This window comes from Cariama cristata, unplaced genomic scaffold, assembly GCF_000690535.1.
Source record: "Cariama cristata isolate BGI_N322 unplaced genomic scaffold, ASM69053v1 scaffold18841, whole genome shotgun sequence".
Classification (NCBI taxonomy): Eukaryota; Metazoa; Chordata; class Aves; order Cariamiformes; family Cariamidae; genus Cariama; species Cariama cristata.
Window position 1 is genome coordinate 4,037 of NW_009597751.1, and position 15,526 is coordinate 19,562.

At 40.0% G+C, this 15,526-nt stretch overlaps 1 protein-coding gene across 1 annotated transcript; it reads right to left on the reverse strand.

Annotated features, from left to right (window-relative positions):
* Window positions 1-394: 394 nt before the first annotated feature.
* On the reverse strand, window positions 395-15,339 carry PLSCR5 (phospholipid scramblase family, member 5). Its single transcript, XM_009709039.1, has 7 exons — window positions 15,282-15,339; window positions 9,288-9,439; window positions 4,824-4,866; window positions 3,875-4,095; window positions 2,715-2,876; window positions 1,377-1,538; window positions 395-433 (listed from the first exon to the last, which is right to left on the reverse strand). Exons 1-7 carry the CDS (start codon window positions 15,337-15,339, stop codon window positions 395-397), a joined length of 837 nt encoding a protein of 278 aa, XP_009707341.1.
* Window positions 15,340-15,526: the final 187 nt, after the last annotated feature.

The window sequence follows — 15,526 nt, forward strand, 5'->3', positions numbered from 1 at the left end:
CATCAGTGACTCTGCAAGCCTTCGTCTAATCTTTCATGATTTCCCATGCAGAAACATCAAAAGAGAAAGAAGAGAATAGCACTGTTCCAAAGCAATAGTGCTCTGTTTGAAAACTATGTGTTAAGATACAATGCACATAAAATGTAAGTGGGAAATTATTATTTACATGAGACATATTTTAATAAACATCATCATTAGTTCCCTGTCTTTTCCTTTAAGGAACAAGGATTTGTGCAGTTCAAAATCATGTCCAAAGCTCAAGGGATTTCTGGAAGAAAATGAAAAAGAATTAGAAAGTATCTAACGCGTAAGTCTTCAAAGCAAGAAAATCAATTTATCTTCATTTTTACTTACTGAAACACATTCTGCATATTTCATTGTTTCTGTCATCTTGTTATAATCTATCCAAAGAATTTTCAAAGAACATTAAGTCCTACAAATAAACAAACTGTGAATTATATGGAAGGTACAAAAATGCAACAATTACTATCAGAAGTCCTACTTGTAGGCTTTTGTTACATAAATTAATTAGATTAGTCAGTCATTTTCTGTTAGTCTGCCACTGAGCAACAGGAGTTTTGGAGGACACAATCCAAAAATCTCAAGCATCGTGAGACTTACATTTCTGTTCTAATAAAAGCAAAATTTCAGAATTGTTCTTGCTATTTTAAAGCAAACACTTTCCAGTCAATAATTTAAATAGTTTTGTTGTTTTGTTATTATATTCTCTGGTGCAAGTATCACAGATGATTGAAAACATTACATGTTAATATTAACACATTAGTGTTGGCAAAAGAGGTACACCGCAAATATCAATCTGCAATTCTAGAAAACACACATCTTAACTTCACCCTTAACCCTAGCGGTGAGTATCCTCCTTTTCATATAATTCTTACCTTACAATTATCTTCACAAGGGAATTTTTGTGGGAAATTTCATATGACCTGTAGGTCTTACATGCAACACTCGACAGAACTATTGAAGTGGCAATCACAGTTTGAAATTACCATTAGAAGTAGCATAACTTTTGTTCTGATTCATATGCCCATTCAAACACAACAGATAAGGGGTTTGGGGGAGTTTGATAGATTTGACATGTATGTTGATATTTGATCCTGCCATGCAAGATACTGAATTACATGTGGAATACTATATAAACAGTTTAATAAACAAAAATTTAAAGGATGCTCAGCAAATAAGAAAAAATCAAAAGCAGCCATAAAAATTAAAAGGTTTTCAGTTAACTTATCTTCTAGGTAGCAGGTTTGGCGTTCCACTGCACTTATGCCTTTGTAGGATCACAGCTAACAACAAAGGCCCCTTTGGTCCCAGTCTACCCATCTCTATAGGTCTACCTCTTGGTTTTGTATACTTACAATGAGGAAACAAGCACCAATCATTACTGCCTTGATTCTCACGTCAAGGTCTACAGGGACATGGATCCCGAAGTTGGCGGTGTTGGTAAAGACATTGTTTACAAATCCGGACCAGTACTTGGAAATTTTGCCAATCGTTGACATCTCATTGAGAGCTTTTACCTGCACAAATAAAAAAATAGGAATACACCTAAATGTAAATAAATCAAGTACACACTGATTATATCTCCACAGAATTAATGACTGTGCCCTGACACAGAGTATACTATAGTTGTCAAGTAGTTCTTTTATTCTTATCACTGAGATGCTCTATTAGTGTCAGATTTGCCTTTAGGAGCGGCACACAAGAAAGGGTCTTGAGTTGAGAAACATCAGCGTCTTTACAGCTGACAGAAAAGTGGAGGAAAGCAATTGTGAAATTTTATACCCTTTTTACTCTTCTTTCACAATGTTTTTTTTTAATTCTTGTGTTTCTGATATGCTCCAAATCACAGCGGTGCCATTGCTGTGGACCACTGTCCCCTACAACTGATAAATAAGTTCTCAATTATGTAGCCATCTGCATGTTTCTCACACTATACTGAAATTTCAGACAGTACCCACTGAAATCTTCAGATTTGGTTAACAAGTTGGTCGACACAGAAGGCCTTTTATGATTCCTTAACTATGGCAAAGCACTTTGTTCATATCAGAAAACTCTGTCCAGGGTTTCTTTGAGTATCTCCCATTCTCCTTCTCATCCCTTAAATATCTCAATGGCTCCTCAGAATTGTTTTTCTCCTGATGAATATTGTCAAGTGGACGTAAACATATCTGACAGTAATCTTGCCCATGTTTCTCAGTCTGAGAGTAATGAAGGCAGCAGATTCAATGCCACAGGCTTCAAGGGACTATGTGTCAGGTAACAGCAAATGCATGTGGGATGAAAGCCTGAGCCTATCAAAATCAATGACTGAGTACTCATGGACTGCAGAGAACCAGGACTTCACCCGGCAACATATTTATTTCCTTGAAGGAATTGTCACTCCTGTCCAGAAAACATCTGTAGGTGGACTCACCATCCCTGGAGATGTTCAAAAAATGTTTAGATGTGGCGTTTTGAGACATGGTTTAGTGGGTTTAGCAGGTGTGGTGGCATCAAGTATATGGTTGGACTTGACGATCTTTGAGGTCTCTTCTGACCATAATGGTTCTATGATTCTACGATTGTTGTACTTCTGTTCCATAATTATAGCAATGTACATAATATTTTTAAGGGTAGAATAGCAGGATTTTTGAGTGCGATGTTTATTCAAAGCAGTAAAACTTTAAAATTCTGAACACTCATAAGAAACATACCTCAAAGTCAACATCTTCAAAACAGCCACAAGTTGCATATGGGCCAATTATTTTTAGTACATCTTCTTTACTTTCATTCTGTATAGTAAACTTCGGCAGAAAAGGGTCCCAGTTCTGTACAACGTACCCAGCTGTTGTACCTGGTGGGGACTGGACTTCTAACTAGCAAACAAAAGAAAACAAAAAAAAAAATCTTATAAACTAATTTTATATTGGTGTATTTGTCCATAAAAGTGTATTGTTTATATAATGACAAAATGTTTATTTGTTGGTTATAATTATAGATAATTTTACCAAATTGTGAACTGGATATTACAAGGCTGTCTAATGGTGTTTTTAGATATAGTGGACAATATGAAGCTCAAAAGCTACACCAGAAGCTAACGTATAATGTAAGATTTGCTAAAAGCCATACGCTGTGGAAAGTTTTTGTTACTGTAATCAGTGAGTATCCTACAAGTTTTTTATACAATAGCTGTGCTACCAGAGGACCCATGTTTTTTTTTAAATCCTGAGGCAGGACCGGGAAAGTATGTAGATGAGTTAACCTATAGAATATTTTTGTAAAACAAGAAAGATGTCTGAATAAGGGAGAGTCAAAAATAAGAATAGATCTGATACTCTGTAGGATCTCCATTTTTTACTCAAAGCAGCTTGTTTCCAAGTTCTGCAGTTTCCCAGAGATATATGGCCTTGAAGAGGCAGAGCCGTGGAGCGAAGTATCGGCCTCCTCAGGGAGCTGCTTCCCAGTCATACCCACAGACACTAACAGCCTCCAGGGATTTTGCCTCCTTCACACCCTGGGAGTGCAGTGGGTGACTTCCATCTGTAGCACTGACAGATGTTTGTGTCAGGGCAAGCAGCCTTTTGGGGTGTGACCTGACTGGAGAAACGTCTGTATCGTCAGACACAAAAGCTTTATTTGGGATGTCAGGAAAGTAAGGTCCCATGAAAGGGAGGAGGCATGCTGGGAAGTAACTCATAAAAGGGCCTCGTTTTTTAATAGTTACTTCTAAACGAAGGCCTCCAAGGCAGTCCCCTAGGCTGAGAGGTGGGTGTGAATTCCTTCCTGCCACCCTCGCAGAGGTTGCGTGAGGCTTCATTAATGCTGTGCACATACAGCGAGATGCTCAGACAAAAGGCAATTAGGATTCACTCACCTCTTGCAGGAAGCAGGGGAACCAGCAGCTGTTGCATCTCAAGGGTCTGTTCACTGTAATCACTTCTCGGCCCATGTTATCAGCGATCCTTATAGTGAAAGACCTTATAGGCGAACACAAGTTACGATCAAAGCAATCATTTTCTTCTACTGCAAAGTAAACTCTTTGTCCCAAATGGTTTTTTATCTCGTATTTGCTGGAGGTCTCTGTACCAAGTATGGCTAATAAAGCAAAACAAGTAGAACATTACCTTAGTACAATGTTAGTGTATATATACATTATATATTCTAAAAATCTGTGGAACAGAGACTGTTTAAAAAAATTGCTTTGAAATAATGACACAAAGAAAATATATAATTATAAGGAAATAATAATATCAGGTCTGTATTTTGAAGAAACATTTAGTTCAAAGACTTTGATTTGATGCACACCAAAGTATAAGAATCAGGACGAAAACGTTTTGAATGGGAGAAATACGTTAACATACACTAAAAGATTTTTTACCTGCAGAACTTAATACTTGTTCAGTACTTTGAAATTCTGAGGAACTATGTAAATAGAAACTGTTATGCTTCATTTAGTGTCTTCTGACCTTCCTTCCTTTATTTCCTTTGTTTCTCGTACCATGTTAATGATTGTTAAAGACAATAAGTTTTTCCATGGATTGGAAATGTGGTTAAACCTTAGTAACTTTGAGAGGGACCTGAGGGAGAGAATTTAGGACTGGTGTAGAGATTACTCACTGTAATTTTTCTCTGCTCATTGGTTTGCTGCAGAACAGCCATAAAAGAAAGTGAGCTTTCACCACAGTAACACCACATTACAGGCCTGACACAAGGTCTGTGGGAGGCTTCACAATGATTTCAACAAGGTGGAGGCAAAACTCAGAAGCCTTTTGGAGTTATCTGGGTACCAGCACTGTTAAAGAGCGACAAGGATTGCACCATACCTTCAAGAAGCTCCACTTGCTGATGAATAATTATCTGGTCCAGCTGTTTAAAAAAAAAAAATAAACAAGATAGTGTGTGTTGGAAAGGTCTGGGGCTGCCAGTGATGGCCTATTTTCATTGCTCATCTCCCTGTTATCATGATTTCTTTCCTTCCAGAGGTGCACAAGCTGGGTGCCTGAGGGCTATCTCAAGTTACACTTTAGACATCTCTCTGAAGTGGTGACTGAAGGGTGTGACATTGAGTGCGGTGGCCATGCAATTCACCCACCCATTTAAAGAAAAATAATCTTCACTGGGAGAATAAGGAAGACAACAGCAATGGAAGGATGTGAGAAGCAGGACCCATTTCTCACACCTGTTCCTCCCTCTTGGTCCTGCCAGAGGGGAAACCCCTTACCCCAAAACTAAGGTTAGTGCTGGGCACCATGGCAGTGCAGGAGTGAATGAGTCTGGGCTCGAGCTCTAAGCATGCTGTAGCCACATCCCAAAGGACCCCACCGGAGCAGCCCAGCAAGGCAATCGGGTGATGCCAACAATGGCACACAGAAGCTTTAACACTGACCTCAGGCACCAGGAGTTCTGCACCCTGAATCTGGCAAACAGTCATGCCAGGGTGCCAGAATGAGCAAAACAACAATTCCTCAGAGTAACCCTTGACTGGCTGAAACTGTCTTCCCCTGTCAGCTAGTTACGCATGCAGGATAAAAAACAGTTTGCCATGACATCCAGCTTTGCTATCCTTATCGTCCCTCCGACATTATTCTTTTTTAGACAAGAGTCATTAGTATTATAAAACCAGCAAGACTTAATTTCAGTCTACCTTTCAAGTTTAATGTGACTTTTTATGCCTGTTTTCTGTGAAAGTTTAGGCTTTGCTAATCTCTTTTCCTTAAATTCCTGATGGGCAAATGCTTGGACAGAAAGAACACAGCAACCTTCTGAGACCAGCATGTCACAGCTCTCCAGTGTCTGTATATTTTACAACTGATAAATCTCACCTGGGACGTATTCAAACTGTTGCAGCCATCTGTCAGTTCTAATCATCTCCTGCAGCTAGTTCAGGCTGCAAAGAAAAGCTGGTAAAAGAGAGACTTCTTTATCCCTTTCATTAATCTCTGAAATGTGCATGCCAGTAATTGAAATAATAAAAAATATTTGGACTTGAAAATTTTCTCCCCAGAATCTTTGCTGTTTGTTGTTTAGATTTTGTGAGAGATGTGAACTCTTGGAGCTCATGGGAAGTGCTCTGCTGATGGAAAAATAAACAAGTTAAAGATGTTAGGGCTATTTTAATATTTTAATATTGATTTTAATATGGATTTCTTTGCCTCACATAGACTTTCACAGGGAAAAGAAAATTAATGAGCCTGAACTGTTAAAAGCTTTCAGTGATTTTGGTCTGTGTATTGATTTATCGTGAACAATGTATAAACAATTTTGAGACAACGTGGCAGTACCACTTGTTAGGCTTGTTTTACCTTCGCTGGTTTCTGCAAGGCAGCTATTCTGATGCATCTTTTATTGGGACAGTTGTGGATTAAGGGAACTCTGCACTTGCATTTGAAAACATCTAAAGTCGTTTGGTTTACAAGGGTCTGAGTCCTCTCGAGATCAGATATGTTAAAATTCCTTATGTACAGCTAATTCTCAGTATTCAGTTCTGTGGGCGTTAAATTTACATCTCAGTCTAATGAAGTCTAAACTAAGAAGCTTTTTACAAAATTAGTTAAGCCTGAATGGTGGCACAACATGCTGTTGAGCTACTTGGAAAACTCTCCTCCAAGGTCTCATCTGTCTATTCCTGCTATATGGGAAAAGATTCCCTCCATTTTTGTGATGGATGCCGGACAATTCCTTGAACTATGGCTGCGATCTGGAAGATAATGAGGTTTGGGTAACATTTTTGTAGGAAATTACAAATATGTCACTTCTGTGACAGTTATAGACAGCATGGTATCTGTTTGCTAAGGCAGAAGGAGTTTATTGCCCTTCTCTGGTGCACGTTCAACAGCCGAGCAAGTCGCTCCTCAGCCTGACTGACTCCAGGTGTGTATTTGCAGAGTGAAATATTGCTGTCTGGCCTTAACATACAGAACAGATATTTTCTTTTCCTCTCATCCAACACTATATGCTGTGTCCTTGAGTTGCTGTTTAGAATAACATTGTGGGGATCTCTCTGAGATTCACTAAATCTGGATCCTTCAGAGTCAAACATATCATGGTCTTATTAAGAAATATATTCAGCTTTCTCAAATCTATCCAGCTATCTTCCCCACTTCTGGCTGGAGATAATCCCATAATCTCATTTCTGTTTCTTATCCTGTATTTATTCACAACCACTTTCTATATAATCATTCTTTCAGTAGTATAATTCTATAAATTAAATGTGTCTCTCTCCCACAGGTTTACTCTTCTAGGTACTCTGTTATGGTTCCCTCTCTGATAATGTTTTTAAGTCTAAAGATGAAACAATTGCAATCTTGTTCTAAAGCAGGTTGCCTATTCCCCATGTCCTTCCAGTAGCACCTGTCTGTGCCTATTTCAATCTGGACCCACCTTTCCCCAATAGACACACAACCAGAAGGATACATGGTATTCTAGTCTTCCCAATGACATAAAAAATTCCCAGTTCTGCTAGAAACATCTTCATTCATTTGAGAATTTCATTACGTGAAAACCTTTTAGTCCACCAGGTTAAATCCCAAGGGATCACCGTGGCAGCTGTGAATCCCACATTCATTCTGCAGAGAGCCCTCTCTCTGCTGGTCAGATCTCCCTTATGCTCCAATCTATCCTGTATGAGCTTGTTTCTTTAGTCACACAGCCAGTGTGACTTCAGCATCACACACCAAAATGTTCTGCAATGCACAGAAACTCTAGCTGTGGGTATGTGCCAATAATCAGCATTGCCCACATGCTTTCCACTTTTCAGACTGCAGAGAAAATTGGGAATAATTAGGGAGGGCTGCAGCAGAGACACATGGTTATCCGGCCAAGAACAAGCACGAGTGAGGCCTTGAGTTCTAGTTATAGTTCTGACAGTGACTTGCTCTATTGTCTTTGTGTTAGATGTAAAGCTTCTGTGAAATGGAGTAATAGAATTTGCTTGCCCACATTGTATGTCTAAATCTGAGGTATAACTCATGTTCATACAGGAGACAGAATATGTAACCCGCCAAGTATTTACTACCACAATCACTTTTAGACTAAAAAATGTAGCTCCCACAGTCTGTGAGCAAATGCTCAGGTAATTGACAATACATATCATTTTGTGCATGGGCACAATGAAATGAAAATCATCACTCCACATGAAAGATTGTTTCTGAAAGGCCTCCCAGTTTCATTAGCTATCTAAGATAACCTAGCTCCAAATATAAAATAGATCCAATTTGTGCTTCTGTATGAAACCACCAGAAATGTATATCTAAAATACAGACCTCGAGTGACATAAACATTTCCCAGCACCACCAAAATACAAACACAGCAGAAGCATGTGTATCAGAATCACGACCTGACTACGCTTGAGGGGCTGATTCCGTCCCTGCCCATATCAGGGAGGGTGTACAACGCGTTACTTAGCATATATAAGAGTGGCAGAATCCAGCCACATGTGAAATGCAAACTGAAGGCAGTGTCAAAGAGGTAGCAGGGAGTGACCCTCCCAGTTAAAAAATGCAGAAAGAGATGAAACTTCTGGAGCAGAGCTGCAGACCATCACTGGTCTGAGCTCCAGGAGCTGAGAGGTTTCACAGAGCAAGATGGACAGCTGCACGTTTGGTGGTAGAATGGAGAAGACTTTAGCATTCCCTTCCCTGCCTGTGACCTGCTTGTCCCCTTCCATTTCCAGGCATCTCTCAGGGAACTACCGCTTTCCTGCCCCGTCACCCAGCACAGAGTGGGTGCAGGTTTGTAGCACCCAGGCTTATGCTCACAAAGTTGTCTCCTTGGGAGCTTGCCTCCCCAGAACCTTGCCTCTAACCTGGAGAGCACTGCCCTTGGCAGAAGGAGTTTGCTCAGAAGACATTCATGTTCCTCAAAGGACAGGTTATAAGGAGGTGACAATTCTTTCAACAAACTGCCTGGTTTAGTCTTTTTGAGGCTAGCCAGAGTTAGATAGCCATTTCCCTGGGGGTGAGCTCTTAAGGACTTGGAAGGAAACTGGGAGAACAATGACAGCGGTAATGCTATGACCTAGAATAAGTCCTAGAGGGAAGAAAGCCATGATTTTGGTGCAAGGAGAGCTACATGCATAACAAATGGATTTCCATAAAAATGAATGGCAGCAATGAAGGAAGGGCTTCTCATTCCTATACTCCTTATTTCATAGTAATATCAAACAATGAAAAAGCCTCTCCATCTCCATCTGCCCCTCCCTCAAGAAAAAAAAACAAACAACGCCATCCCCCATCAAAGTAGTTTATGAGGAAAACCAAACAATTCTAACATTTGGAAAGATTCAGAACCTGGTTCAGGCACTCCAGACCAGGTGGCAAGTTATGAGTGTGTGATGTTTTCTTCCAGAGACCTGTTGGTTCAACAGGTTTGTTCTGTTCAGGCAGGTCAGAAGAACCAGGGAGAAAATCCTTAAAGATTTGGTTCGTTTGTTCCTGAGATTCTGCAGGAAAAGAAGAAAAAAAAAAAAATAATCAGAAATTAACAGGGCCAAACAGCAGCTAGCTGCTTGGATCAAAACTGGAACAATAATGTCACATTCTGCCTGTGACTATTACCAGCATTTTAGTTCAGATCAAGAGTGAGGATCCGAAAAAAATCTTCTGCTGGTCCCACACTTCGAGCACTCTGATTCACTTTGAGTGTGCAAAGTGGAATCACTGTAGATGAAGCTACACCAGGACATGTGGTCTTGGAGGGCACCTAATCTGCTCTGACATCTTGCAAGCACTCGGTCTGTGTGACAAGGCTGGAGCTGGTCTGGGCTTACACACAGGGTGGCCACAAGGTCCTCGGCGCAGGTTGCTCAGCCCTGCTCCCCGTGAGCTGCCCTGCGTGTAGCTAACGTACGCTGAGCTGCTGCAGGCTGACTTCTAGCAAGATGCTTTCTAGCATCTTGAGGGCATGCATATTTTCTCTTAATTAATTAATAACATTTCCAGGGATCTCAGATTCCCCAAGGTGGGTGTTACAACTCTCATATCAAAGTCTACACAGCCTCTTACAGTGCATTATTCATTATTATCTTAATGAAAAGATCAGATATCATTAAGCTGTGGTTTCTGGTTTGCTACTGCAAGCAGATTCTTTAGGACAGCAATGGTTGCCTCGGCTAGTGCTGTGAAGGTAGAGAGAGTATTTACTATTACAAGCACCTGTATGCCCACACCCCTTCATATGCACAGGCACCATCTCCCACAGCACAGTGATCATCTTAGCCATTTGATTCTCAACAAACTCCTACTGGTTTTACTAGGAGCATCATTCCACAGTCTTGAGTAACACTGGCTCTGCTGGAGCAACAGCGAGCAAGCTGAAGCTCGCCGCATATAAAGGGCAAATCCTTGTATTAACCTGAGCCCCTGCACTTTGGCAGTAAAGCAGTCCCCAAACTGATCATTTTTGTCTCGTGTGTGACAATACTTAGGCACGAAGGTGTTTGAGGTCCAGAAGGAATTTTTATTCTAAGTCTGAAGCTTTCTTTTGCTGTTGTGGGTTTAAATGAGATCCTTTAGCATTATTTGAACCCACAGTGGCTGATTCATTGTTTAATCATATTTTGATCTTAATTTGTCATTGCAGCCACTGCTTTCTTTCAAAGTCTGAGACCACAGGAAGACGAAGTAAACACTTTGAATTTGTAGCTGGCTTTTAAAAATGTATAACTGGGTAATAAATATTTTATATGCTCTTCTGCATCATTTTACCTCACAAGAATTCTGTTATTGCCGTAACTCTTGTTGTTACATGAAATGCCATGAAGTGGCCGAGTGTTAGCGTTAGTCTTGAATAATAAAGAGAAAAGATAACAACAAATTGCAGTTCTACCTGTCAAATCTTAAGCTATACAAAAATCAAACAGTAAATACATTAAATATTGATGACAATCTGAGCTACTCTGACACTTTGTCTATTTTTGTGGATGTTTCCCATTTCATTTATGGTATGGGAAAACTTAGAAGTTAACATATGATACAGTGAGCATTCTGTACAAACATAATTTGTAGAGTTACTTGTTCCTAAAAGAAGTATATTATTAAGTTCCTTCATTATAAAAAAAATATTACACAACATTACTCTCTTGCTGCTTCTGTTAACTACTATGCATTAAAAATATACAAAACCAGATCTCTTTTATATGGCTAAAGATAAGCAAAACAACAAAAAAATATATTACAAGAGTACAACAATGCCATAAAACCTGCTTGCTGCTGAATACCTTTTAGTGTTGTAAATGCAAAATGTCTTGAATATCTGGGGGGCAACAAAGAGGGTTAAACATTTGGCAAACACAAATAGACATTGCTGAAACTCCCTGGGCCAACATCTGCCTCTGTACGTCACAACAGGGTCACCTCTGTGGAGCTGCTTTCATGTTAAGAAAAAACAGATCAGTGTCCTTCTGCTTAGTTTAAGTAATTGAAAGCATGGAGAAAATGAATTTAGAAGACTGGTTAGATCAGTATGTTGCAATGCTTGTCTACAACCCTGAGTACCCAACCGGCTGCTGCTAAAAGACAGTATGTGACAAAGATGAACCCAGATAGGAATAATCTGATTAAATTCAGTTATTCTTCAGATATTTATTTTCCCTATGCGGTTATCAGGACTCTGGCCAGTTTTGAAAGTGAAAAGCATTTGATTATTTGGTATTTTCAAAGTAGAATAGGAAAGAAGTGTGCAAAAATAGCGGTACCCTTGGCTCAGTACCTGCCCTTCCCATGCATTCTGTACTGACAGGTTTAAGCACAAAGATACAAACACTAGATTTTCTGACTGAATGCAGATGCTAACATTTTACAACATATTTTATTCAAATAACATTCTAGTATAGATTTTAGTCTCCTTAGGAGCCTCTTGAATGCTGAAAAATTAAAGGAAGCCAAAACAACTGTGCTTTGGCTGATGTGGTTTTAGCCTGAAACTCTCATTTCATCAGACTGCTGATTGCTGGAAATGTACAAGACTGTAGTTTTCTGTAAACATGGTCTAAAAATACAGACTATAGATGCACTTACCTTGAGAGGCCATGAAGCTTCCTGAGTTACTTCTTCAAAGGAAGCCAGGTTAAAAGAAAAGGCTTTTCTTGTTGCAGCAAAGAAAAAAAGAGCACAGCATGCACAAAACTTCAGAAGGTGTCTGTCTACTTCATATCAGCTTACAAAGAACTGGAGGAAATGTATTGCCTTTCTTATGTTCCAGAACACTGCATTTTATGTCGATGGACAACAGGGGGAGATGATGCTAACAAACAAGAAAAATATTATTCAAGTCGTTTGTACCAATGGAAAGAGGAAAAAGTGTTCTGTGAATACAAAGAGGCAAAACTTCAATGTACCCACTGGCTAACTGAACACGTTAGACCTAAAATTCTGCTTTATGATGTATGTATATGTTCTGAGACTACACAAATTCTATCTTTATAATTCAATATTTATGTTTCTGTTTCTTTGGGTTATCCAGTAAAGACAGAGGAGCTAATTACCTGCATTTCCCTACTGCTGGTCTCCAGTCAACATTTCCCGAAAAACAGGAAAAGCTACCTTGGATTTCTCACTGTATTCCATCTGTATAGCATCAACCTCCCCTACAAGGGTTGTCATGCCTGCACCCAGACCCAGAAAATGAACCTGTGCTCCCCGCCCCCACCCCCCTCCACGCAGGGGTCTGCTGATCCACGTGAGGTGTTTAAACTGGATTTGGAGAACTAAAACAGACTGATTGTGCTTTGCTCCAGACAAGCACCATCCATACCAAAATGTTAACACATGTAATCACTCGCATTGCGCTGGGAGGAAAGGAGGAGGGATAGTAACCTTGACTTACCAGCTCATATTTCTGCCTCGAGTGCCCAAGTCACCATGGAGATCCTCACACACATGCAATCTGCAGACAGATATGATGCATGGCTGCAAAAATGGCAGAGCCTACTCACAGAGCCCAGCAGAGCAGAGTGAGTTGTTGGGGACCATTTTCTATTCTGTCTGTTACTGTAAGTCCTACTGGTTTGAAATGGTCTGTAGTAGCATTTCCCAGCAGATTTAATTCCAGAGTTTACAGTTCAGGAAGATGCTGATGAGGATTCTCTGAAGGAAGAATACAGAAAACCCCTCCCCTCCAAAAAAAAACCCAAATTATATGGAAACTGATTTTTACTGACTGTATTAGGAAATGCAAGGGCCTCACGTCTACTTATGGAATGTGTTAAAATTTGGCTATGTGAAACTTCCCAGGAGTTTATTGTTGTCTGCTTGAGAAGTCCCTGGGCGCAGTGGGAGCACAGCCTGACCCAGCAGCCGGTCCGTGCTGTGCTCATCCCTGGAAACACTGGGTGAAGGGAGAGGTCAGCCCCCAGACAAAAACTTTGGTTGCTGAAAAATTGGCCATAAACAAATCCTTCTGGACTGGGAAGAAGTTTGGCATCACTGGAAATAAAGATTAAGAATGACTAAAAGTTTTTGCTTCCGTTCTCCCTGCCAAAGGCGTGCTTCTGGGAGCAGAGTATCTAACCTGGAGAGCAGACACAAAACCTAAACAAAGACAAAAGGAGAAGGAAAGCTCTGGATAAATATAGTAAACCCAACTTTGAAAATGACAGATGAAAACTCAGATGAGGTGGCATTCGTAAATCTTCAAAAATGAATAAAGACTTACTTTATCTCCCAGAAAAACAAACAAAAATCCTAATAATTCTGTGAATGCATAAAGCAAGTGTAGTACATTGAGAAAGATGCCCAAAATAGACAGAACACTAAAAAAATAGATTCTGAAATAAGACATTTCAAACACTTAAAAAGCAATTTTGAGAAGTCCAAGCAGCTCACTTGCTGACCTGGAGGGACACAGGGATGCTGACACAGCCTGTCAGTGCTGCTCTCAGTACCTGCAACATGGGACCAGTCCCCATCATTCCCACAGCATTTGTGGGCTCTGGGACAGGACAGCCTGGCTGTGGTACGAGCTGCTGGTGCCGTGGTACAGACTCCCGGGCAAGAGCCACTGGGGTGGCACAGGCAGGTCCTCCTGCCTGCAGGAGCCAGGTTTCATTGTCCTGCTACTCATGAAATAAACATTTCCCTGAAGCAGTTCTGCCCCAAAGAGCTAATCTTCTGGCATTATTTAGAGAGTTGCAGTATATAGTTAGTAGAAAGATATAAAACTTGGCTTGAAATACATGTTATGTTTTTCCATTGCTTTCATATATTTCCATATCTTTTACAATGTCCCCTTTTACCCTATTCTTGTTATTTTATTCTGAAGCAATAATTTTAGTAGATTATATCAATAGATTTCTGCAGGATTTGTAATCAATAGCTTTGCATTGGCATAGGTCCTTACAAGTAAAACTATATATTTAGTAATTTCTTTAATCTGAATTTTTGGCTTTTTTAATTATTTTTTTTTTAAACAAATACTCATATATTGGTCAAAATCTGCTCCAGGCCTGATTAAAAACAGCCTCACTAATGACTTCAGGAACAGAAGACTTAATCATGTTTATCCAGGCACAAACGCAGCCATACTTTGGTGCTATTTAGAAAAGCACAGGAAAAACTATTCAAGAAATCAGGACAAATGTTTAAAGAATTGTGTACAGCTATTTATAGCCAAGGCTTAAGGACTTCAGGAAGCAGACTGGCAGCACCCAAAGGGGAATTCTGTCAAGACACTGAGCTTGCTGCCTCTGCCCCTTGCAGAAGGCTTCAGGGGATCACTGCCTACATTTACTCTATCATTAAAAGTCTGATCACTAAAATAGAGTAGACTTCCTTCCTCTGGATGAATGTGCTGGACATCTGTAACATATTCACAGGTATTTAAAAAAAACAAACACCCACACAAAAAGATGAGTGTGTGTACACTTATTCCCTCTACCTGTGAAATATACTTGTTCCATTCCATGCTGTAAAGCTTATAAAAATTGGACAAATTCTCAGAAGGTGCAAGTTAGCATGGATCCATTGAAATCAATGAGACTATTCAGATCAGGGCAAGCAGTGCTTGACTGGAGGTCTTTATACATCTAGAACCTTCCTTTTTTCCTTAAAGTTACATTGCACCTTTTCTACAACTGCCATTTCTCCAAAAGCACAGGGATCCATCCCTGCTAAGCTGATGTACAAACACCACTGCAGTCAATGGTTATTACACAAACTACTGCAGCCCATAGGAAGCCTGTCCATGGACTAAGAGATCATTGTCCCAGACAGCACAGAGCCAAAACAGATTTTCCTCTAGAAGCATATAGTAATAGTCAACTTGGTGGATCAATAGAGCAAAGATACCATATGCCTTAGCATAGGCGCTGCTTTGCTGGAGCCTAGTATTTTCTTCAGGCACCATAGCCGGAGTATGGCAGTGGTTTCACAAAAAACACCTTCACTAGTGGTCAGAGGTGCCAAGAGAAAAACAGGAGACAGCAACAAAACTCAAAGTATTAGGAAAAGCTGTTTGATTGCTTGTCCTGCTCCCTGCTGCTCAGAAAACTGCCCTATAAACCTAGTGCAAGATATTTGCTCTTGTACTCAGC